This window comes from Sinohyriopsis cumingii, chromosome 17, assembly GCF_028554795.1.
Source record: "Sinohyriopsis cumingii isolate HCF-2022 chromosome 17, ASM2855479v2, whole genome shotgun sequence".
NCBI lineage: Eukaryota > Metazoa > Mollusca > Bivalvia > Unionida > Unionidae > Sinohyriopsis > Sinohyriopsis cumingii.
The window spans coordinates 37,545,156-37,570,454 of NC_142977.1; the positions used below are offsets into that span (position 1 = coordinate 37,545,156).

Consider the following 25,299-nt stretch of genomic DNA (forward strand, 5'->3'; position numbering starts at 1 on the left):
GCTAGGTACCTGGAATGTCCGGACCATGCTGACTGGGCTCTCAGATGGGCTCTTGCTCTAGGCAAGAGGGTTAACCACGCATTGATGTGAGCAAGACGTCTAAGGCTGAGGAATTCACTTATGCCCTCTCCAAGACGTCTGATTCAGAACCTCCCAATGGCAGTGCCAAAGAGAGATGGGATCACAACAGAAAGACTATGTACAGCCACAGCACAGCCACATGGATCTTTGGTAAGAAGCAATCAAAGAACAATGACTGGTTTGAGGCGAACTCCACCACACACATGCCAGCCATAGAAGAGCATCGCAGTGCTCACCTGGAATACAAGCGATCCCCCTGCCAGAAGACACTATAGGCATACAGGTCAACCAGAAGCAAATTGCAGAGGTTAGCACGGCAGTGCGCCAAAGAATACTGGCTTCAGATCTGTCAGAGCATCCAGTCAGCAGCAGATATCGGAAACATCAGAGGCATGTACGATGGCATAAAGAAATGGGTCCCATAAAGAAAGTGACAGCACCACTGAAGTCTGCCGCAGGTGATACAATCCATGACAAGGGCAAGCAGACGGAGCATTGGGTGGAGTACTACTCTTAACTGTACTCCAGATGGAACCACGTGACCACTGATGCCCTCATCGCCATTGAGAACCTCCCTCTCATGGCTAAACTGGACGAGAAACCTACTGTGGCAGAACTAAAGAAGGCCTTAGAGAAACTGTCTAACATGCTGCTCACACACCTACACAACCTCCTGTACCAGTGCTGGGATGAGGGTGCACTGCCTCAGGACAAGAGAGACGCATAACGTTGAAAACAGATGATGACACACCACCATACACTGTGATAACACAGTGAACTGTCAACAATTTTTCCTTATTAAGCTCAAGTAATATATGCTGAAGTGAATCACAAACTATTTTTCTGGATGCAACTATAAGATCGTTAGGGTACCATAAGTTCCAGAAGTCAATGATTACCATTTCTGGAATTAAACTGTGCATCATCTCATATTTTAATCTTGTCAAGTTGAAGTCTAGTTAACGCAAGTTCTCGAAATGATTCATTGCTGGCACAGCGTTCTATCAACATCTCGTAAATGTCAATGTGATCTTGCAGTCAGTTATTTGGCAATTCCACAGTAAACAGAGGAGGGTGCCCTTGATTGCCACACATAATAACCACAGTTTCTTTCATTTCTAACCAAGCAAGAAATATTTGTAACATTTCTTTGGACACAGTACATATTTCGTCCCAAATTATGAGTTTGGTAATATGTTTCTCACACCCATCAACCTTCAATCAAAAGAAGCTGTGGTAAATGCAAGACTTAATGCCATTTTGTCTCATCTCCTGGCAAGCTGGTGAGTTGGGATTAGCACTACCATATCGGAATTTCTAAATAATTTTAACACAAGTGTTCTTTTACCAGAACCATCAGGACCATGAAGATAAACATTTTTATGTCGTGTGATAGGATCATTTACTGTGATATGTTCCATGTGGGCTCCATTGTTGTTAACAAGCTCTGCCCATTCATTTTTTTTATTCCTGATTCTGTTAATCATTTTCCTCATCAGGCATTCACAAAATATTCTGTAACCCGCTGAGCTACACAAGTTAAGATACCAGTTCACATCGGATGAAGAGCATTAATATCAGGCTTGTTCAAATGATAAAGTGAGTCACAGGATACGATTTTTCATAACATGGTCCATCAATGCAATCAGCATTTTTGAGACAGAATCTTTATCTGCAATGGCAATATGCTCGCCATTGTTGAACAGGGTTGCCTTTATCCCAGATAATCCATGCTGGGCCAACCTGGCTCCATCGTGTTTGACAATAAATTTAATACTAAATAAATACCTTTTATCATCAGCTAAACGATCCATAATTATCATCCCCCAATGTTTGTCATTCTTTGTAGCATCAATGAAGATACCATTGTGATCTATCTGGAGTGTTGACCAAACGAGCTGCACCATCCCACTTGAACTCCTCCTTGGCCATTCTGATAAGTTCGTGTGATTGTAAATCAAATGGTGGGTTTTTCTTTCTTATTGTCTACTCTATCAAAATCAAACCTGGCAGTGGCCAGTTTAATCATAGATACAAATTTGAAAACTCTCGTAGTTTCTAACTATTCTTATTGTCTACTCTATCAAAATCAAACTGGCAGCAGCCAGTTTAATCCAAGATAAAATTTTTCAAACTCTTCTCTCATAGTTTCTGACTATTTAATCTGATTTCACACATTTTCTAGGTCAATTTCTGACTTCTAACAAGGGCTAGTCTAACACAAGTGAGATTATAATACTGTTCTAGCAATTGTTTTGTTACAGTCCACCTACCCATTAAACAATTACTACAAGTTTTTCTAACTGAACATAATCCCAGAATATTATATAATAATGTCACGAGCAAAAAAGTACTTGTAAGTGGCTTCTGATTGGATGGACAACACCACGTGGAACAAATTGTTTTAAGGAGTATTGTTGATCTCATTCAGCAAGTGTTCGGCATGGACGTTTAGGGCCAAAACCATGCATGAAATGCAGAATGGAGGGGAGGGGAAAATCAAAACTTTGTATTCAATGTGGAGGGAGAAAATAAAAAGATTATCTGAGGAGAAAATCATAGATTTTCCATTACTGGAAACCAATCTTATTAACTGGATAAAAAATTGGCCCTATCAAAGCGGTATAATAAAAAAATACACACATCATGATAAGATTATAGCTCTATTTTCATATTTAAAAAGAACAGTATTTAGCCATTGAACAGCCCAGTTGCTCCACATCCCACCTGAGTGGTTTTCTTGATGTTCGATCTGGATACCATCCCTTCTTATATCTGGGTAGTCCTTCAATATCTAATGCCATCGCTTATAGTGCATTCTATGTTTTTGGACCCCGTTGTGTGTGAGTTATTGAGGGAGTGGTGTATATAGATTTTTTTTCTCCATTAACACAATCTTATTTGCTCAATTCATAGTAAGCTAATGCAGAGTTTGATCATAATCTACAACTGAAGAAATAGTGTCTGGATGAACATGTAATTCCTGACAGACAAAAATTTGCCTCAGTTTTAACAAATATAACAAATATTCTTCTTTAAATTGAGATTTTGAAATATACTTACTCATTCTCTGGTTGGCTATGATGAATTTTTCACCATACATTCAGCAAACATTCAGGTTTAAAATAGTCACAATATCTTTAATTTACCGTATTACAGGTTTAATTTCTGGCAAAACTTGAGAATTTCCTTAAGTTTGATGAATTCCTCAAATATTTTTTAAAGAGTAGACTAAACAAATTTCCATCAAGATGGTTTTACAATCTCAGCAAAGTTTTTATTTTTTGTATTATCTCTAAATCTGACAGAAATTTTAACATGGTTAAGAATATGACCAGCAAGTAAAGTAAGATCTCAATCGGTCAAAAAAAATTTAAGGAATTTCAAGAAAATGAAGCTCTGTGAGGAGTAACTTGTACTTACCCTTCCAGCCAGTAAGGTTTCAGATATTTGTCGATGAGGTTGTAGATGCCAAGAAACCACCTCCAGAAGCTGAATGTGCAGTTCTGCATCTTCTCCTACAACAAAATCACACTAACTGCAACTAAAATACATATCACACACTGATTGTATTTTCAGAAAGTTACTACTCAGAAAATAAAATGCCCTTCTGTCTGAATGTCCTTCTGTCTGAATGCCCTTCTGTCTGAATGTCCTTGTCTGAATGCCCTTCTGTCTGAATGCACTTGTCTGAATGCCCTTCTGTCTGAATGTCCTTGTCTGAATATCCTTGTCTGAATGTCCTTGTCTGAATGCCCTTCTGTCTGAATGCCCTTCTGTCTGTTGTTGTTGTTGTTGTTCTAGGGTTTAATGCCATTTTTCAGCACAATTTAGGCTATACATGGCGGCCAGTATAACTGGTGGAGGAAGAATCCTGGAAAACCCAGGAAAGAACCACCGACCCAAGAGAAGCTACTGGCAGGCTTTCCCACGTACCCACGCTAGCCGAGCCTTGGACTCGAACCCACGCAGACAGCAGTGAGATGGCAGTGATCCGGAACGGTGAGTGCTTTAGACCACTCGGCCACTCGGGGCCCCTCCCTTCTGTCTGAATGTCCTTGTCTGAATGCCCTTCTGTCTGAATGTCCTTGTCTGAATGCCCTTCTATTCAAGCAGCATCAAGTCAGTAATGTTCATAGAGATCATAAGAAACAATTGTTACATTATCTGATCATGATGACACTGAATTTATGAACCTCTAGACAGCATTCACAGCATAAATCTCTACAATCATAACAGCTGCATACCTCTCCCTCAAAATATTTACTGGAAATTGTGTTTTTTATTTTGCATAAAAAACAATGTGTGTGGTGGTGATCACGGCTGGGATGAGATGAATCTAATGTTTTTATTGTGGCAGATCATGATCTAGCAGTTATACAGCTGTTATGATTGTAGAGATTTATGCTGTGAATGCTGCACACAATGAATCACTTGCTACAGCTTCCACACAGTCACTAAACAAAAGTGATCATTGCTGACTGTGCAGTTCTGGGAATCTTTGTAGGGGGGAGGGGGAGGGGGGAGGGTAACAATAACCATAACACTAAGCATCAATTCCAAACTGGGATCAATCAACATGTCCTGTCGGATGATTTATAATGTGCCCTCTTCTCTCAGACTTTCAACTACCTTTTCAAAACATTGGACCATACATTTTCAGTACACAATGCACACACACTGCATGGGTGTGTTGATAAACAGTTAGTACATGTAAGGCACATCTTATAATTACCTACTGTAACATGCACTTCCTGGATTTCTCTAAAATGATAGTGGGAAAACACAAGCGCATACAACATTTGTAAAAATTACATTCAAAGCAAAATACTGAATTGGACATAATCTGGGAAGCAGATCGCTGAGTAGGCAATCTGTAAGAGTTACTTCCCTTTTCCTAAACAATAAACTGATTTAAAGATGCTTTTTTGTATTTCTGGGAGGGCAGGATTCGGAGGTAGTAGGAAATTTTTTCCTAATGTTTCATGTGATCAAGTAATGTATTTGAGAGAGAAATGTGTGTGTGTGTGTGTGATTTGGATTTTTAACGTAGCTTTTAACAATTTTTCAATCATATCGCTACAATGTCTGCAGTGTGGCAGTTTATAGTGATGTCTAGCACTGGGGTATCATGCCGCAGTCATGTGGCATAATGTCCCACCCAGTCACATTATCCTGACACCGGGCCGACCAGTCCTAACACTAACTTCTTAACGCTGAGCGCCAAGCAAGGCAGCTGTTAGTACCATTTTTCTAAGTCTTTGGTGAGAGAGAAATGAGCAACACTTATGCAGCAGACATATTTGGCTTAGTGAGACAGTGAACTAGTTCCCAAAATAGTATTTTAATAACAATAATAAAAGATTACTTTTGTTGCAAATTAGGGCCTAGACTAAATATTGTTTTAAGGTCTTGTAATTTAAGACACACTGCCTTATAGTGTAAGGGACTGCTGTTAAGACTACAATCGACAAAATAATGAGCCCAAGGCAATCATTCAATTGCAAGAATTTTATAAGTCAATAGATCAGGAGATAGGCTTGCATATTTGCACTGCCTTTTAGTGTGGGATTGCAGGATGCTTAAACAATTATGAAAAGAAATTATTAACATGAACTGGTCATTAACAGGACATGTCCATCAACATGCTGAGTTAAGAAATGGTCATTAACAGGACATGTCCATGAACATGCTGAGTTAAGAACTGGTCATTAACAGGACATGTCCATCAACATGCTGAGTTAAGAACTGGTCATTAACAGGACATGTCCATCAACATACTGAGTTAAGAACTGGTCATTAACAGGACATGTCCATCAACATGCTGAGTTAAGAACTGGTCATTAACAGGACATATCCATCAATATGCTGAGTTAAGAACTGTCATTAACAGGACATGTCCATCAAAATGGCCATTACTGACATCTCCATCAAAAATGGCCATTACTGATTCATACATAAAACATAATTTTATCAGGAGAAAATAAATGAAATTACAATTTTTAAAATACCTCACAGAACAACTGGAATGAAATTTCTCTTTCAGGCTCCAAGACACGCTCACCTAAAATAAATACAAATATACATGACGCACACAGGCACAATTGAATAGTTCAATTTTGTTACAGTACTGCAATCTCTGCTAACACATTTATGTTATGTATATTTAATTTATAATGTGTACCTAATTTTTGTAACAAATCAAATCCAACTGAAAAATGTGAATGACCCAGATCAGCCACTGCATAATGCACCAGTGGATTTGGGTCTATGCAATTTGCTAGTAGAAATTAGCAAACAAAATACAGGTCATTGATCTGCCAGACCATTATGCTATTGTATGTCAGGGTCTAACATGGGCTCAATTTATAACAAAGTATATTTGGTATGCTTCTGCCCATATCAAAAGTAAAGAAGCAGCTCTATTACTACTGCTTTTGTATTGCAAATGCAATTGGCTTCTTCTTAAGTAACAGACCTGGGCAAAATAAAAGAAGCTATCAACACAATATCCTGTTGTTCAGAGACTTGAGATACCTTTCAAGCCGAAAATACTTGTGCCACCCAATGTCAATGCCACTCGCCCTAAACTGTCTATAGCATTACTTCGAACTTTTCAACCAACTGAATAGTGACTATTATGTTGGTTCATTATCGTCTTCTGGATTAAAGGACTAACTTAAGGACTAAATTTCTGTGGACAACTCTAAACACTGTACTACACATTCATTAAATTTCTGTGGACAACTCTAAACACTGTACTACACATTCATTAAATTTCTGTGAACAACTCTAAACACTGTACTACACATTCATTAAATTTCTGTGGACAACTCTAAACACTGTACTACACATTCATTAAATTTCTGTGGACAACTCTAAACACTGTACTACACATTCATTAAATTTCTGTGGACAACTCTAAACAATGTACTACACATTCATTAGATTTCTGTGGACAACTCTAAACAATGTACTACACATTCATTAAATTTCTGTGGACAACTCTAAACACTTTACTACACATTCATTAAATTTCTGTGAACAACTCTAAACACTGTACTACACATTCATTAAATTTCTGTGGACAACTCTAAACACTTTACTACACATTCATTAAATTTCTGTGAACAACTCTAAACACTGTACTACACATTCATTAAATTTCTGTGAACAACTCTAAACACTGTACTACACATTCATTAAATTTCTGTGGACAACTCTAAACACTGTACTACACATTCATTAGATTTCTGTGGACAACTCTAAACACTGTACTACACATTCATTAAATTTCTGTGGACAACTCTAAACACTGTACTACACATTCATTAAATTTCTGTGGACAACTCTAAACACTTTACTACACATTCATTAAATTTCTGTGAACAACTCTAAACACTGTACTACACATTCATTAAATTTCTGTGAACAACTCTAAACACTGTACTACACATTCATTAAATTTCTGTGGACAACTCTAAACACTGTACTACACATTCATTAAATTTCTGTGGACAACTCTAAACACTGTACTACACATTCATTAAATTTCTGTGGACAACTCTAAACACTGTACTACACATTCATTAAATTTCTGTGGACAACTCTAAACACTGTACTACACATTCATTAAATTTCTGTGGACAACTCTAAACACTGTACTACACATTCATTAAATTTCTGTGGACAACTCTAAACACTGTACTACACATTCATTAAATTTCTGTGGACAACTCTAAACATTGTACTACACATTCATTAAATTTCTGTGGACAACTCTAAAAACTGTACTACACATTCATTAGATTTCTGTGGACAACTCTAAACAATGTACTACACATTCATTAAATTTCTGTGGACAACTCTAAACACTACTACACATTCATTAAATTTCTGTGGACAACTCTAAACACTGTACTACACATTCATTAAATTTCTGTGGACAACTCTAAACACTGTACTACACATTCATTAAATTTCTGTGGACAACTCTAAACACTCTTTGGATATTTAATGAAAATCTGGTATGCATAATTAAGACTACACATTCATTTTTCTTGTGATCAAAGCTCACAATACATTTGTGTAAACAGAATTTTTTAGATGTCTTCATACTGATATACAGTAATTATAAATCATACAAATGCAACGATACACAGTAATTATAAATCATATTGATGCAACGATATACTGTAATTATAAATCATTCTGATGCAATGATAAACAGTAATTATAAATCTTATTAATGCAATGATATACAGTAATTATAAATCATACTAATGCAATGATATACAGTAATTATAAATCATATTGATGCAACGATATACTGTAATTATAAATCATATTGATGCAACGATATACTGTAATTATAAATCATTCTGATGCAATGATATACAGTAATTATAAATCTTATTAATGCAATGATATACAGTAATTATAAATCATACTGATGCAATGATATACTGTAATTATAAATCATACTGATGCAACGATATACTGTAATTATAAATCATACTGATGCAACAATATACAGTAATTATAAATCATACTGATGCAACTATATACTGTAATTATAAATCATAGTGATGCAGTGATATACAGTAATTATAAATCATACTAATGCAATGATATACAGTAATTATAAATCATACTGATGCAATGATATACAGTAATTATAAAGCCCATATCTAAGAAGAATGAGCAAATGAGAAATGTTTAAAGCCTGAAATGTATTTTTTGCATTAAAAACCAATATATAGAAACAGCTTACAACAATTTGCATTAAAAACCAATATATACAAAGAGCTTACCATAATTTGCATTAAAAACCAATACATAGAAAGAGCTTACCATAATTTGCATTTAAGAATTATTATTAAATAGTACACACTTACAAAACTCATTAACAGGATCAAGATAATAAACAAAAGCAAATTAAAGGTAGACAAACAAGTTTCTGTGAAGCTTTTCTTATGATTACAAGTATGGTTGTCTGAATAGTTGAATGGGAGGCAGTGTAAGGCATTTATATAAATTACATTTACCTCAAGGGTACTCATAATATGGTATCACATTTTTTCTACAATTAACTAATATTTTTACTTTCATGAAAATGACTGATAGTGTGTTCTGAATTTAATACTGCTGTTTTACATGAAATACAAAAGCAAAAAAAACCCATGTAAATATTGGGTACAAACATTTAATTAAGAAAAAACTCAGTAGTTAGGCTCAAAGTCTACTAAAGCTGGTTAAAGTCTGAAGGGCTATAGAGATCACATATGCATTAATATAGACTGTGCTTGTCGAATACATATGCCCCCCCACTTCAGACATGCAGACCAAAAAGTCCAAGTCAAACAAATTAAAAAATTCAGACAAACTGAAAAATATATTGCTAAGTTGCATGATAATCTAATAACAAAATATACATACAAATAAGAAATTTAATTTCATGAAGGGGTTTTGCTTAATCACGTGAACAAGGTTTCATAAAAAAATTAAAAGTTCAATTTAAATTAAAAAAAAAAAAAATATATATATATATATATATATATATATATATATATATATATATATATATATATAGAAAAATTGCTCTAAATGACCTAAAAATTTAATCAGGTCATCAGTATAAAATACAAATATACATTAAAAATTTATTTTTTTCTATCTCTGGATATTGCTTAATTGTGCTATCAAGGTTTGTAGATATTATTAAAGTAATTTTATTTATTCACCTGTTATTCCAATGCTACATCTTTTCTGACACTATACCCCTGTCCCAGAACATAATTTCCTCCTCCAATTAGTAAATGGAGGTCCAAAAACAATATGATCCTTGTCTGGAAGCTAAGTCCACTTCTGACAATTGAAATGTTTTCCTTCTTTGACTTAAACTTAGGCTGAAGGAATAATGAGCAAGAAGAGAGAAGGAAATTTGGTAATAACAATAGATAAACATTACATAATTAAAATTAATTTTATGCCTCAAAATACTACAATCACTGCTCTGCTAAATTTGCCAGGCCATTGGAATGCCTAAGATAAGCTGTCAAGTGAACTTACCATAATTGCTGTCAGTTTGATGTTCTCTGCTGTCACATGGAGGATGGCTTCACAATTTGTTGAACTGACAGAGATGGAGCCAAAGCATAAATACCCTTACTCTCTTGTACCAATGAATGATGGTAAAGGATGTGGTGGAGTAAGAATGTCAGAAGGCAGTTTTCATGACATAATCCAAAGATAATAATTCTAAATGGATCAATGAACAGGAATCACCCTGACTTCACAAGTTTTGATTCTCATGAGAGAACTTTCTGTGAGAAGTAGTGTGTGTGTGTGTAATTTGGATTTTTAATTAAGTTTTAACAATTTTTCAGTAATATCGCTATGATGTCTGCAGTGTGGCAGTTTATAGTGGTTTTGCACTGGGGCATCATGCCACAGACATGTAGCATGATGTCTGACCCAGTCACATAATCCTGACACCAGGCCAACCAATTCTAACATTAACCTCTAATGCTGAGTGCCTAGCAAGGCAGCTGTTAGTACCATTTTTGTAAGTCTTTGGTATGACTCAGCTGGGGTTTGAACCTGTGACCTCCTGCATCCAAGGTGGACACTCTAACCTCAGTTAGAAATTAATGAGCTTTTATAATAGTCTGAGCAATCCACCTCGAGATGGAGGCTGCCATAAAATCAGAAGTACCAAATGAAGGGAGAAATATATGGTTACTACCTTTTCTTCTCTCTCTAGCACAAGGTGTCTCTTTTGATCATCCCCAGCAGAGATACTAATGAAACTGGGGATTTCAGAAGGAACAGAAGCAAGTGAAGGGAGCCAATTCTTGGCCAAAAATCTTACCTTTGGAATGTGGGCAACCATTCTTCATTAACAATATCTGAATTCTGCTTTCATTGGAGAGGTGATTTGTAAAAGATGTGTGTCTCAAAGGAAGCTCCACTCAAAAAATTAAAATAAGGTTTAGACAGAAACCAAAAACCATGGAATGTTCCTCCTCAGCATTAAAAAGTGAGATACTGGTCACTGGAGCTTGAAGAACCTGATCAGTACTGAAAAATGTGGGTCAGACACCAAAGACCCATTGACAACTTAGGGTGTCTGAGAGGGCTGCTCTAAAGCCCAAAATGGTGGATAATACTGTATTACATGACACACACAAAAACAATAATGTTGATCATTATCATCGCTCTTCTTTCACTGTGACTACAGTTTTTATTATTATTTTGTCAGCAAATTAATAGCTGCTTGAGGTAAAAAGATCTGTAAGTGTAGTTAAGGGAAAGAGGGACAGATAGAATCATATTTCCTATTGCACCTGCAACAGAAACTTCTTAACTTGGCATTATAAACCTTGTAGGTCAGTTACCGTCTCTGGTCTGACTCTGGAAGAGACATAAAAAGGAAGCTTGTCCGACAGAGTGTCCTTATCAGGTCTCCAGTTCTCAAAAATGAAAACTGGGTTGGGGCTGCATATTAAGCATTCTGAGAGGAGTTAAGTTGTCTGCTACATTTGGAGACCCCAGAAGAAAGAGGCAGACCAACGAAAAAAATGACAAATTTTGTTATCTCATCCAGGCTTGCTAAGACAACAAGTATCTGCAAGAGTCTACAGGAAGAAATTTAACTGTTCCTTGACATGTCAGAAAATTCATTCCCATGTGAACAAAACTCTCTAAGAAGGGATATGATTGGAGTTCTCCTGATATGGGATTAAGCCTAGCAGAGCTACTGTGTCCGAAGAAAGAAAGATCCCTCAAGATGGCACATCTAAGGACATTGTGTTTCAAACAATCATTGAAATGCTTGAGGGTGGGAACCCTATACAACCTTAAATTGAGATGCCACTAAACCCATCATACTGGTGAAAGCTCTGGGAGTGGAAGTCAAGCTGAAAGGATGAGTCCAAAATTGAAAGAGTTCCTATCCCTGACAAACAAAGAGAAACTTCCTTTAATGGGAGTGTAAAGATGAACTGCCCAGTTGTTTAGCCTAATTGCATTCCTGACTGAGGTAGTTGTCTCCATTATGAACTGCTCTTCCAGAAGAAATGTGTTCAATAGGAAAGACTGATGACTGGAAATTTTACCTCATTCTCTGAAACTAAGAAAATCCAGGAATAAAATCCCAGACTTTTATGTTCTTCACCCTCTCTACTGTACCATTCCATAGTATCCCTCATCCAGAAGAGATACCAGTCGTGACTGGTGGAACCAAATAGTAATCTTTCTTTTTCATGGATAGAACCATAAATTGCCTGAGGGGGGTCAAACCACAACATTGAAAACAGGTTTAATGTTGTACCAAATAATAAATGAGATGATGTAGTAATTTTTAAGAGTGTGTAACTCCCTAGGGATGACTGCCTCTCTTCTTACAGAAGCATGAAGGGTGCATAGACTTCACATGGCAGGAGAATGAACTAGCCCATTGACTCTCCCTACCTAGTCATATGCCTGAGACTGTATCCGTGAGTCTATGTTTGATGAGATCTGGCTTTAAATGTGATCTACTAGCATGAGACAGTGATTGTGCTTTCCTTGTGATGGGAAGGCTGGGCTTGCTATTTGAGGCAAGTGACTCCCTTATGCCCATCTGCAGAGTTCTCTCCTTGTGGAAGTGGCTGACCTCCTAACTCTGGACTCATGCAACTTCCAAACACCAGGAAGTGTAGCAGGTAACATCAGTACATTGGAAAGTACCATAGCCAGAGGCAAATTCCCTATACCAGTAAGTGCCATAGCAACCTCTCTCAATCCCATGACTTCCATACAACATGAAGTGGCATAACCCCCTCCTGGGAATGTAGGGGGTCTGCCTGAGAATAAGAGGAAGAGATGTGACCTTGCTTGACCCTATAGGTGTGGCGAATTTCAACTAAGCCATAAAGCTCATCAGGTCAACACAAAACAGTTGCCTTTGTATGCCCACATTGCCCATAGATTGATGCTGAAAATGGCAAGGAAGTGTGTAAATAAAACAATGAACAAAATGGTAGGAGATGCTTACCCTGACAACAGTTACTAGTAAAGAGATGAAATACAAGCAGCACTACTTTGCTAGCAATGCACTCAAAACGTCAAAATCAACAAAAATGGTCAGTGATACATGAAAATAACAAATACAATTAAAAAAAAGATACAACTGTCAGTAGAACTGCCTCAATAGACAACCATGTAGCACCTCAGAAAAACAAAGTCCAAGGAAAAGAAGGATGATATTTTGATTGTGTGAACTAAAACTAAGGTATCTGACACAGATCATGTTGTTTTATATTTGAGACATCCAATTATTAATTGGTAGAGGAATTATTAATATAGTTCTTGGACTGTATACTAGTGCCAGGAACAACAGGGATTGTATTGCTACTATTCAAAAGGTTTTATCAAAACATTACAAAACTTGCATTTCTACAATGTTTCTATTTAAAACTTGTGCATAATTTTGAAAAAATATTTTCAATTCAATTTGAATAGTTCAAGTATCAAGCTATATTCATTTTCAAACATTTCTAACAGAACTTTGTAAAAATTAAGATAAGAAAACACACTTGCCAGGTATCTAGACTGAATAGTCAATTTTTTACTTTTTTTTTTACAACTCTTTCTTAATGAAAATTAAGTAATCAATACTTAAATAATAGAAAATTTAAGCATCATCAATTAATAATAATAATAATAATAATAATAATAATAATGTTGATCATCATCATCACTCTTCTTTCACTATGACTCAAACACTGAGCTAGGTCACCAGTTCTATGCAGATGCAGGTTTCTAATCAGATCAAAGACAAATTTTCTTCTGTTAAAGAAAAGTTAATCTCATGCACTTTAGATTCAACATCATCAAGTAGAAAACCTTACTTTAGTACACAATTTTGATTTTATATAAAAATACTGACTAGAAGTGCTACTATACAAATTACTTGAAACAGGTATGAAGGCAGACTAAAGGACAAGAATAAAAACATCAAAACCCTGAAGACCTACCAGTGAGTCTGTAACCCAGATGTCTAAGGTGCTCCTCTGTCAATTCTCTGTTTCCAAGTCTCCGCATCTTGGCATTCAGAATCTTCGCCACTACCTTCCAAGGCAGGCTCTCTTCTGCTTTTAATGGCATTTTGAACTGCAATATTATTCAATTTTGTTAACAGAGTATTGCTATAGGAAGGTAGTCTATATTTTGACTTCTAAGTGAAATCAAACCCTCAATAGCCAAATCTGTCCATGGAACAAAGTCAAATACATCACTTGTCTAAAGCTGTAATCAAGTATTTTGATCTAACAGTTAGCTTGACAATATGATCTGTAACTTACCACAGATATCTTTTGCCTGGAATAATGATGCCATGGGATCACTTTGGATAAATTCTGTGGTGATGGTAAAATGAATTTAATCAACAAACTTTATCATTAACCAAAAAACAATGCCTGTGGCACAAGCTTAAATAAAATCAGAACGTTAAATAGCCATAAAATTGACACAAACAAGGGACCTGAAGATTTAATATTTTTGGAAAATATATTCTATTACAATACTCAAATTTCCACTTAATCATAAAACAAATTTCCACTTAATCATAAAATATTAGCTTAATATTGATATCTTAGAAATAAAATATAGAATTTAAATATAATTTTGTCAACCCTTAAAATCTGTAACTCTCAACTATATGTAGTAATGTATAAATTAAAGATGACTACTCATGAAATGCTGAAGTATTGAGCTTTCATGAAACAATCATAAATCTATGCAGCTGCAAGTCTAAGCAATCCAAAATCACAAAAAAACATATTGGGATTGCTCCACTGGTCTAAGTGGTTAGAGCATCTGCCTTCATTGCTGGATGTAATGGGTTGGAACCCTGGCCAAGTCATATCAAAGACTTACAAAAACTAACAGCTGTCTCATTAGGTTAGGACTGGTCGGCCTGGTGTTAGGATAATGTGACTGGGTGGGACATGAAGCTACATGTCGATGGCATGATACCCCAGTGCTAGACATAACTATAAACTGCCACACTGCAGACATCGTAGTGATATTACTAAAATTGTTAAAGCTACATTAAAAATTCAAATTACACACATATGCACACACACACTATTAGCTGGTGTGCATTTACTCAAATTCTGCTTGGCTGAATCTCCATTCCAAAGTAAGAGTAATTAAATAGAAAAGTATAGGAGAAATACTCTGTCACTAATTGCTTACAAAAACAATAATGGAATAAGTATCTAATAATCCATAAAAAATACGCACAGGATGAAGATCCAAGATCCCTCTCATCATATACACAGAAAAAAGGTATGATGATAAGCACATTTTTTCACTATGACACAATTATTGAAATCAAAACCGTTTTCTGCATTAAAAAGCCTGAATGGCTCATTTACAGTGTCATAAATTGCTTAAGATTTTGCAATGGTCTTGAACATTTTTTGCTGACTTTTCTTTGACAAGATTGTTATTAAAAGTATACAAATTGTTCAAGAATTCTTCTTTTCATTATTTATTAAGAGACAGAAGTCATAAAAAGTCATTTTAAGTCTCTCTTCAAGTTCATAGCCATACAATAGCCCAAGTAAACAAGTTTTCCAGGAAGTTACAGTAACACCATTTCATCTCTTTAACTGCTGATCTGAAACCATCTCTTATATTCTTGGGCAACAAAATTTTCATTTAAATTAGCCACTGTGGAATGGTAACAACAACAAAACTTTAAAGATGGCTGCCATGATTGCAATACTGGATGTCAGACTGGCACTGTTTTTATTTAGTACCAATGAGACATCATAAGAAATCTTTTGGTGAAAACCTCATGTTGATATGACTTTCCATTCAAGAGGTGTAAGCAATAACATGATTTTCAAGATGGACACTGTCATGACCATAATGGATATTAGGTTGGCACCATCTTCATTTAGGAACAACTAAACATTATAAGAAGCTTTTTAGATAAACACTATGTTGATATAACGATCCACTCAAGAGTAGGAATGATAAAAAAAGTTTTAAAAAATGGCTGCTGTGGCAGTCATGCTAGATGTGTAAGCAGAACCATTTTTATTTCAGACTAAGTTGTTCTTGTTGTTGGGTTTAACGCCATTTTTCAGCACATGATAGGCTATGCATGGTGGCCAGTATTAATGGTGGAGGATGAACCCGGGAAAACCCCCAAGAAGAACCACCAACCCACAAGAAGCTACTGGCAAGCTTTCTCACATACCCACATTGGCCGAAACCTTTCAGACTAAGTAGTCTTTTTGGTAAAACCCCATGTTAATATAACTTTCCATTAATGAAGAGAAGAAATAGCAATATTTTCCAGATGGATGCCATCTCTGTCACATCTATGTCAGATCAGCACCATTTTCTTTGGGACCAAATAGAGAATATAACGTCCTTTGGTGTCAACCCCCATTTTGATAGGATCTACCATTTTGATAGGATCTACCATTCTGAAAGAGCAGGCATAACATGATTTTCAAGATAGCGGCTGCGGGAGTCATATTGGATGTCTAAGTAGCTGTGGGAATCATACTGGATGTCTAAGTAGCTGTGGGAATCATACTGGATGTCTAAGCAGCTGTGGGAGTCATACTGGATGTCTAAGCAGCTGTGGGAGTCATACTGGATGTCTAAGCAGCTGTGGGAGTCATGCTGGATGTCCATGCAGCTGTGGGAATCATAATGGATGTCTAAGCAGCTTTGGGAGTCATACTGGATGTCTAAACAGCACATTTTTATTTAGAACCAGCTAGATCTTGGAATGAACATGTGTGTAAAGTTTCATGCCAATCTTCCAAGTGGTTTTGCAGGTGTAATGATAACAAACTTCTGCTATGAAAGAAAATGGATAGACAACATCCCTGTAACCTCTCCTGTTTCATGACTAGTGGAGTTAAAAATGTAATGAGCTGTGCAGTATGCATCAAGTTTATAAAAGTAGACTACCTAAAGAGATATAAGTCAACTAGATTCACTCAAGTTTACAAAAGTCGACTGCCTAAAGAGATATAAGTCAACTAGATTCACTCAAGTTTATAAAAGTCGACTGCCTAAAGAGATATAAGTCAACTAGATTCACTCAAGTTTATAAAAGTAGACTACCTAAAGAGATATAAGTCAACTAGATTCACTCAAGTTTATAAAAGTAGACTGCCTAAAGAGATACAAGTCAACTAGATTCACTCAAGTTTATAAAAGTAGACTACCTAAAGAGATATATGCAAGTCAACTATATTCACTCAAGTTTATAAAAGTAGACTACCTAAAGAGATATGTCAACTAGATTCACTCAAGTTTATAAAAGTAGACTGCCTAAAGAGATATAAATCAACTAGATTCACTCAAGTTTATAAAAGTAGACTACCTAAAGAGATATAAGTCAACTAGATTCACTCAAGTTTATAAAAGTCGACTGCCTAAAGAGATATAAGTCAACCAGATTCACTCAAGTTTATAAAAGTCGACTGCCTAAAGAGATATGTCAACTAGATTCACTCAAGTTTATAAAAGTAGACTACCTAAAGAGATATAAGTCAACTAGATTCACTCAAGTTTATAAAAGTAGACTACCTAAAGAGATATGTCAACTAGATTCACTCAAGTATATAAAAGTAGACTGCCTAAAGAGATATAAGTCAACTAGATTCACTCAAGTTTATAAAAGTAGACTGCCTAAAGAGATATAAGTCAACTACATTCACTCACTTTTATAAAAGTAGACTGCCTAAAGAGACATAAGTCAACTAGATTCACTCAAGTTCACAAAAGTAGACTGCCTAACGAGACATAAGTCAACTAGATTCACTCAAGTTCACAAAAGTCGACTGCCTAAAGAGACATAAGTCAACTAGATTCACTCAAGTTTACAAAAGTCGACTGCCTAAAGAGATATAAGTCAACTAGATTCACTCAAGTTTACAAAAGTCGACTGCCTAAAGAGATATGTCAACTAGATTCACTCAAGTTTACAAAAGCCGACTGCCTAAAGAGATATAAGTCAACTAGATTCACTCAAGTTTACAAAAGTTGACTGCCTAAAGAGATATAAGTCAACTAGATTCACTCAAGTTTACAAACGTAGACTACCTAAAGAGATATAAGTCAACTAGATTCACTCAAGTTTACAAACGTAGACTACCTAAAGAGATATAAGTCAACTAGATTCACTCAAGTTTACAAATGTAGACTACCTAAAGAGATATAAGTCAACTAGATTCACTCAAGTTTACAAACGTAGACTACCTAAAGAGATATAAGTCAACTAGATTCACTCAAGTTTACAAAAGTTGACTGCCTAAAGAGATATAAGTCAACTAGATTCACTCAAGTTTATAAAAGTCGACTGCCTAAAGAGATATAAGTCAACTAGATTCACTCAAGTTTATAAAAGTAGACTGCCTAAAGAGATATAAGTCAACTAGATTCACTCAAGTTTATAAAAGTAGACTGCCTAAAGAGATACAAGTCAACTAGATTCACTCAAGTTTATAAAAGTAGACTACCTAAAGAGATATATGCAAGTCAACTATATTCACTCAAGTTTATAAAAGTAGACTACCTAAAGAGATATGTCAACTAGATTCACTCAAGTTTATAAAAGTAGACTGCCTAAAGAGATATAAATCAACTAGATTCACTCAAGTTTATAAAAGTCGACTGCCTAAAGAGATATAAGTCAACTAGATTCACTCAAGTTTATAAAAGTAGACTACCTAAAGAGATATAAGTCAACTAGATTCACTCAAGTTTATAAAAGTAGACTACCTGAAGAGATATAAGTCAACTAGATTCACTCAAGTTTATAAAAGTAGACTACCTAAAGAGATATAAGTCAACTAGATTCACTCAAGTTTATAAAAGTCGACTGCCTAAAGAGATATGTCAACTAGATTCACTCAAGTTTATAAAAGTCGACTACCTAAAGAGATATAAGTCAACTAGATTCACTCAAGTTTATAAAAGTCGACTGCCTAAAGAGATATAAGTCAACTGGATTCACTCAAGTTTATAAAAGTCGACTACCTAAAGAGATATAAGTCAACTAGATTCACTCAAGTTTATAAAAGTAGACTACCTAAAGAGATATAAATCAACTAGATTCACTCAAGTTTATAAAAGTAGACTACCTAAAGAGATATAAGTCAACGGGATTCACTCAAGTTTATAAAAATAGACTGCCTAAAGAGATATAAGTCAACTAGATTCACTCAAGTTTATAAAAGTAGACTACCTAATGAGATATAAGTCAACTAGATTCACTCAAGTTTATAAAAGTAGACTACCTAAAGAGATATAAGTCAACTAGATTCACTCAAGTTTATAAAAAGTCGACTGCCTGAAGAGATATAAGTCAACTAGATTCACTCAATTAAACTGCATGATAAATTACCCTATTTAGTTAGATGGATGGAAAATATCATATCAAGATGCCCACAATACAGTGCTGCTATTAAAAAACAAAGTGGCTATGGTAGGGTGATATTATTCACCTGGCTTACAGTTATTTTGACAGTTGGCCACTGCACTAAGCAGGCTTACTGAAAGAACACAACCCATGTAAAAACTCCTATGTAAAAACTATCTCCCATATTTTATACATTGGTTTTATTATCCATTTCACTATATCCTGATAAAAATACTTTCTAACAATAAAGCAATAATTAATGTGTATACACTATACATATCAATTATGCATTTACTGTGTGAAATAATAAGTCATTCAAGGTTTTGAGGATATTAACCCAGATGAGAAATAAAGCCTATTGCTCTAGAGGGTTAACAAGCTTAGCCAATCAGATGCAAAGTATCGTATTAATGAACCTGTTTACAACAACAGTAATATAAGCTTATTTACCTAGGTTGTGCAAACTATGACAGGAAAGTCTAGAAAGTGATAACAAGTTTAGCTAATCAGATACAAGATTATCTCATTAATATTTGAAGATACTGCACATAATCAAGCTTATCCAAGATCTTTGTAACATATGACTATTTACCAAGTTTGATCAAAATCCAAACAAAAATACAGTTGCGAAAGTGGTGACAAACTCAGCCAACCAGAAACATGGTCAAGTCATTAATAAGAGTGAAATTCAATTACAATCATCTCAACTGAGATCTTGGTGACACAAGCCTATTGACCAATTTTAAGAAATAAATAGTCTCTGGACTGGTAAAGAAAACAACCCAGCCAACCATACATTAGATCATCTCACAAATATATACACATCTCACTCTTAAATAAAGAACAAACGTACCAATCCTATCCAGAAGGTTAATAGCGTAACACCAGCTATTGTAAAATAAGACAAAAATAATTATTTTCTTCAACATGCTATCTGATCTCTGGCCAACTTGTCAATCTGATTTTGCCTGATGTGTTCCCAAATTCTCCATTTGTGCACACAGAATTGGCATTAAATGAAGCAATCATTTAATAAAAGTTCGGTTTTCAAAGCAAACATCCAGGTTTGATGAATTAATCATTCACAAACAAAGTACTAGATTACGAGACCATAGCACATTTTGCATGGAAATGGATAATCTAAGACCTTTAGAAGCACATATACAAACCTCAAATATACTTCCAAGTTAAGAGGTCACTGTACAACACGTAATGTTATTTACTAACCCATCTGCCAAACTTGTGGCAAACAATACACTGTTGAGACAAAAAAGGGGATTCCATGTGAGAATAAAAGAACACCTTAGAGACATCTGCAATAAGGATATCCTGGTTTCTAAACACTTAAACCAATCTGACCACAACACAGACCTAGTTCAATAGTAAATAATAGAAACCATCTATCTCAGAGTTCTCTAATAGCAACATGAAACTGAAAGAGAAAATTTTACCAGATAAATTACATACTTTACATCCGGTGGGGATCAACATCTTGGTTTATATGCGAGCCCAGACATTTTTAATTTAATCTGGATGATATTTAATAGCAAGTCTGGATATAAATCACATCTCTTCAGCTTGGCCAATTATAAGCAATATCACCTCATTAATGTGTAGATCTTGGTCAATTATAAGCAATATCACCTTATTAATGTGTAGATCTTGGCCAATTTTAAGCAATATCACCTTATTAATGTGTAGATCTTGGCCAATTATAAGCAATATCACCTTATTAATGTGTAGATCTTGGCCAATTATAAGCAATATCACCTCATTAATGTGTAGATCTTGGCCAATTATAGCAATATCACCTTATTAATGTGTAGATCTTTGCCAATTATAAGCAATATCACCTTATTAATGTGTAGATCTTGTTCATAATACAAAACATTATAAACCTTAATGATATGGTCTATTTACCAAGTCTGATCCAAATATAAACCCTAATGATATGGTCTATTAACCAAGTCTGATCCAAATATAAACCTTAATGATATGGTCTATTAACCATGTCTGATACAAATATGACCCTTAATGATATGGTCTATTTACCAAGTCTGATCCAAATATAAACCTTAATGATATGGTCTATTAACCAAGTCTGATCCAAATATAAACCTTAATGATATGGTCTATTTACCAAATCTGATCCAAATATAAACCTTAATGATATGGTCTATTAACCAAGTCTGATCCAAATATAAACCTTAATGATATGGTCTATTAACCAAGTCTGATCCAAATATAAACCTTAATGATATGGTCTATTAACCAAGTCTGATCCAAATATAAAAATTAATGATATGGTCTATTAACCAAGTATGATCCAAATATGAAAAGAAATAAAGTCATCAAAGTGTTGACAAGCTCAACCAACCAAATGCCAAGTCAGCTCATTAACATACATGGATCATGTTCACAACTACTTAATATCCATGATTTTATTTAAACCTATTTACCAAGTAAGACCATAACTGGATCAAAATTGGACAAGAAAAAGTCTGCAAATCTCATGCAAGACCACCTCCCTTATATATGTAGATCATTATAGAACTTGTGCAAGATCCTGATTGTGTAAGCCTGTAGTCAGATTAAACCTATGCAAGCCTGTAGTCAGATTATAGCTATGTAAGCCTGTAGTCAGATTAAACATATAATGTAAGCCTGTAGTCATATTAAACATATAATGTAAGCCTGTAGTCAGATTAAACCTATGTAAGCCTGTAGTCAGATTAAACCTATGTAAGACTGTAGTCAGATTAAACCTATGTAAGCCTGTAGTCAGATTATACCTATGTAAGCCTGTAGTCAGATTAAACATATAATGTAAGCCTGTAGTCAGATTAAACATATAATGTAAGCCTGTAGTCAGATTAAACCTATGTAAGCCTGTAGTCAGATTAAACCCATGTAAGCCTGAAGTCAGATTAAACCTAAGCCTGTAGTCAGATTAAACCTATGTAAGCCTGTAGTCAGATTAAACCTATGTAAGCCTGTAGTCAGATTAAATCTAAGCCTGTAGTCAGATTAAACCTATGTAAGCCTGTAGTCAGATTAAACCTATGACTTTCAGACTAATAAATTCAGTCAGAAATAAGCAATATCACCTCATTATTAAGCCTGAATATCCAACTCATATCAGCAATGCTGAAACACTGCTTACCATATTGTCAATGCTGAAACACTGCTTACCATATTGTCAATGCTGAAACACTGCTTACCATATCATCAATGCTGCAACACTGCTTACCACATCTTCAATGCTGAAACACTACATACTGTTCAATACTGACTTAATTTATCATTAGTGTTTGCAGAATTTGCCACATAATCACTGCATAAATACTGCTGTTCAAAACTTGCTTACCACATCATCAGTGCTGTAACACTGCCAGATAGAAGAGGCCAGCGCTGCACAGTTCTGAATAGCTCCAGTTATCACCACAAGAGGAAGTGACATTGTCTGGAAAAGATTGATTGATTGATTAGTGTTTGATAAAATATCAGCACATGGAAGACTATTTTGTCGTGTAACAATGTAAAGTACAATAATCTGCTAGAGACACAGCATGGGAGTCAGTTGATAATGGCTGGTCTGCTGGGCAGAAATCAAACCTAAAACCCATTGACTGTTTGTCCAGCAACCTAACCAATTAGTCAAGTCAAGAAAAGTATGATATCTCTCTGAAATAACATAACACTGCACTGCTGCCAACTCTGCAATAATTTTGGATGCTGGGATAATGAGCTGCAATAGTAGTACAACCTTAACACTGCATCTAGAAGACAAGCAGCTGGTCACAGCAACCAACATTTGCTAGGATAGAACTCTTCAGAATGCACACATACATTAAATTTTATTACTGTATAGACAACACTGTTTGAGAATAAAAGCCAGATGCAAAAAATTAATATTTCCATGGGTGCGTAATATGTAGATCACAGCAACCTAAATTTAGTCAGTAGGGTAGTCCTCCTCAGGTTCCAGGCAAACATCAAGTTCAATGGCCGTATGTTATCTCAACACAACTTGGTTCAAATGTCTACACTACAGACCCTAAAATGGGTAAATTGTAATTTTACCCGAGAAACAAAAACAGAATGTAAATGAAACGCAAAATGCAAATGAATGTAGACTGAATGACATAATGAAGGAAATGGAGAGCACAAATGCAAAACAATGGAATTCAGAACATGAAAATGGAATTTGAATACTTTTGATGAATGGAAATGGAAATCAACAACTTTGATACTACCACTAAATATTAATATTCTGCATGATAATCTGATATATAATGAAAAACTGGTACTCATTACAAGCTGTTAGTCAATTTGCAAGGAAGTATAACAGAAATATAAAAATTGACTAATATGACTAACTGAAACAAAAAATATGTTTTGCTCCAAGAACAATATTAAGAATTACTAGGTCCAACAAATGTTTGAAACATTCAAATGGACAATTGTTTTTCTTAATTTTGCAGTATTTTATACAGGAAAGTGGGACAATGGCTAATCACAAGTGCCCATTGGTTTTCCGATCAAGGGAAATCCCCGAGTTATTACATTATTCTTGAGGCATATACAACAATTGACACTTATATATTAATGACATCTTCGCTGATGGCTGTGTCTGTAAAAGTTTTTACCCGAATGAAATGAAATAAGGAAAGTGTTTTACTGACCAATACTCTACAACATATTTATATTTACTGCAGTTGCAGTTAGAAGTATGTATAAAAAAGGTTGGTTTAAGCATTTGCTATTTTATTAAAGCAGTTATAACAAGACAAGCTATAAAAGCAACATTTCTTTCACTTTGTCACTTAAAAAATCAGAACATTACTTCAGTAAATGAATTTCCATCCCATTTCAAGGGAATGAAAAGGAAAGGAAACAATGAATGAAAGAGATAAAGACAAAATTAGAATTCCTCTGTGAGATCGTAAATAAAACCCGAGATAAAAGCTGTCAGAAATGCAAACACAAATAGAATGCATATGAAATTTAAACAAAATGCAGATTTAAGTGAGCTATTTCTGAGTCTGTACCAAGTCAGAGAGAATACCTGGATTAGCCTGAGAAAGTTTAATTCCAGAAACAACACATAAATAACAAATTTACTGACTTACCAAATCTATTCTCATGGCATGACAAAAATATTTCAATGACGAACTAGAAACCTTGAATTTTTGCATTAGTATACATGTGATACTTTCTCAAACAACCTGAAAGGAGACTTTTCTTTCATTTCCATGTAATTTTCAAAAAATGTACAACAAATAAGGAAATTTTTCATTGTCTTAAGGATACTTAATTTCCAGGATTTCAAAAAATATGGAGCAGAATAAATGTTAGCATATGTTGTTGTTGTGGGGTTTAACGCCATTTTTCAGCACACAATAGGCTATACATGGCGGCCAGTATTATTTTTGGAGGAAGGACCCGGGTAAACCCTGGAAAGAACCACCGACCCACGAGAAGCTACCAGCAAGCTTTCTCACATACCCATACTGGCTGAATCCGAGACTCGAACCGGCACAGACAGAGGTGAGATGGCAGTGATCCGTAATGGAGAGCACTTTAGACCACGCAGTCACTCGGGGCCCCTGTTAGCATATGAATCATGGAGTGTCCATGACGATTAGGATAGTTGTGAAATCTATGAATAAGATGGACTTTGTCGGTCAAAATGATTACTCACAAAAAAATAAAATACCAGTCTAACATTATTACTGGTGTTAATCTTCAGTAGATAAGTTCATGATTACTAA

At 35.1% G+C, this 25,299-nt stretch overlaps 1 protein-coding gene across 4 annotated transcripts in view; it reads right to left on the minus strand.

The window, feature by feature from the left end:
- Positions 1 to 25,299, minus strand: part of LOC149778444 (signal transducer and activator of transcription 1-alpha/beta-like) — a 164,515-nt gene that overhangs the window by 39,615 nt on the left and 99,601 nt on the right. For all 4 annotated transcript variants that reach the window (XM_089939280.1, XM_089939279.1, XM_089939278.1 and 1 more), the window contains exons 13-16: positions 22,893 to 22,988; positions 14,103 to 14,238; positions 6,093 to 6,145; positions 3,505 to 3,599 (exon numbers count right to left, since the gene is read on the minus strand). In XM_089939280.1, the coding sequence (XP_089795406.1) occupies positions 3,505 to 3,599; positions 6,093 to 6,145; positions 14,103 to 14,238; positions 22,893 to 22,988 (380 nt within the window). The remainder of the gene's footprint in view (positions 1 to 3,504; positions 3,600 to 6,092; positions 6,146 to 14,102; positions 14,239 to 22,892; positions 22,989 to 25,299) is intronic.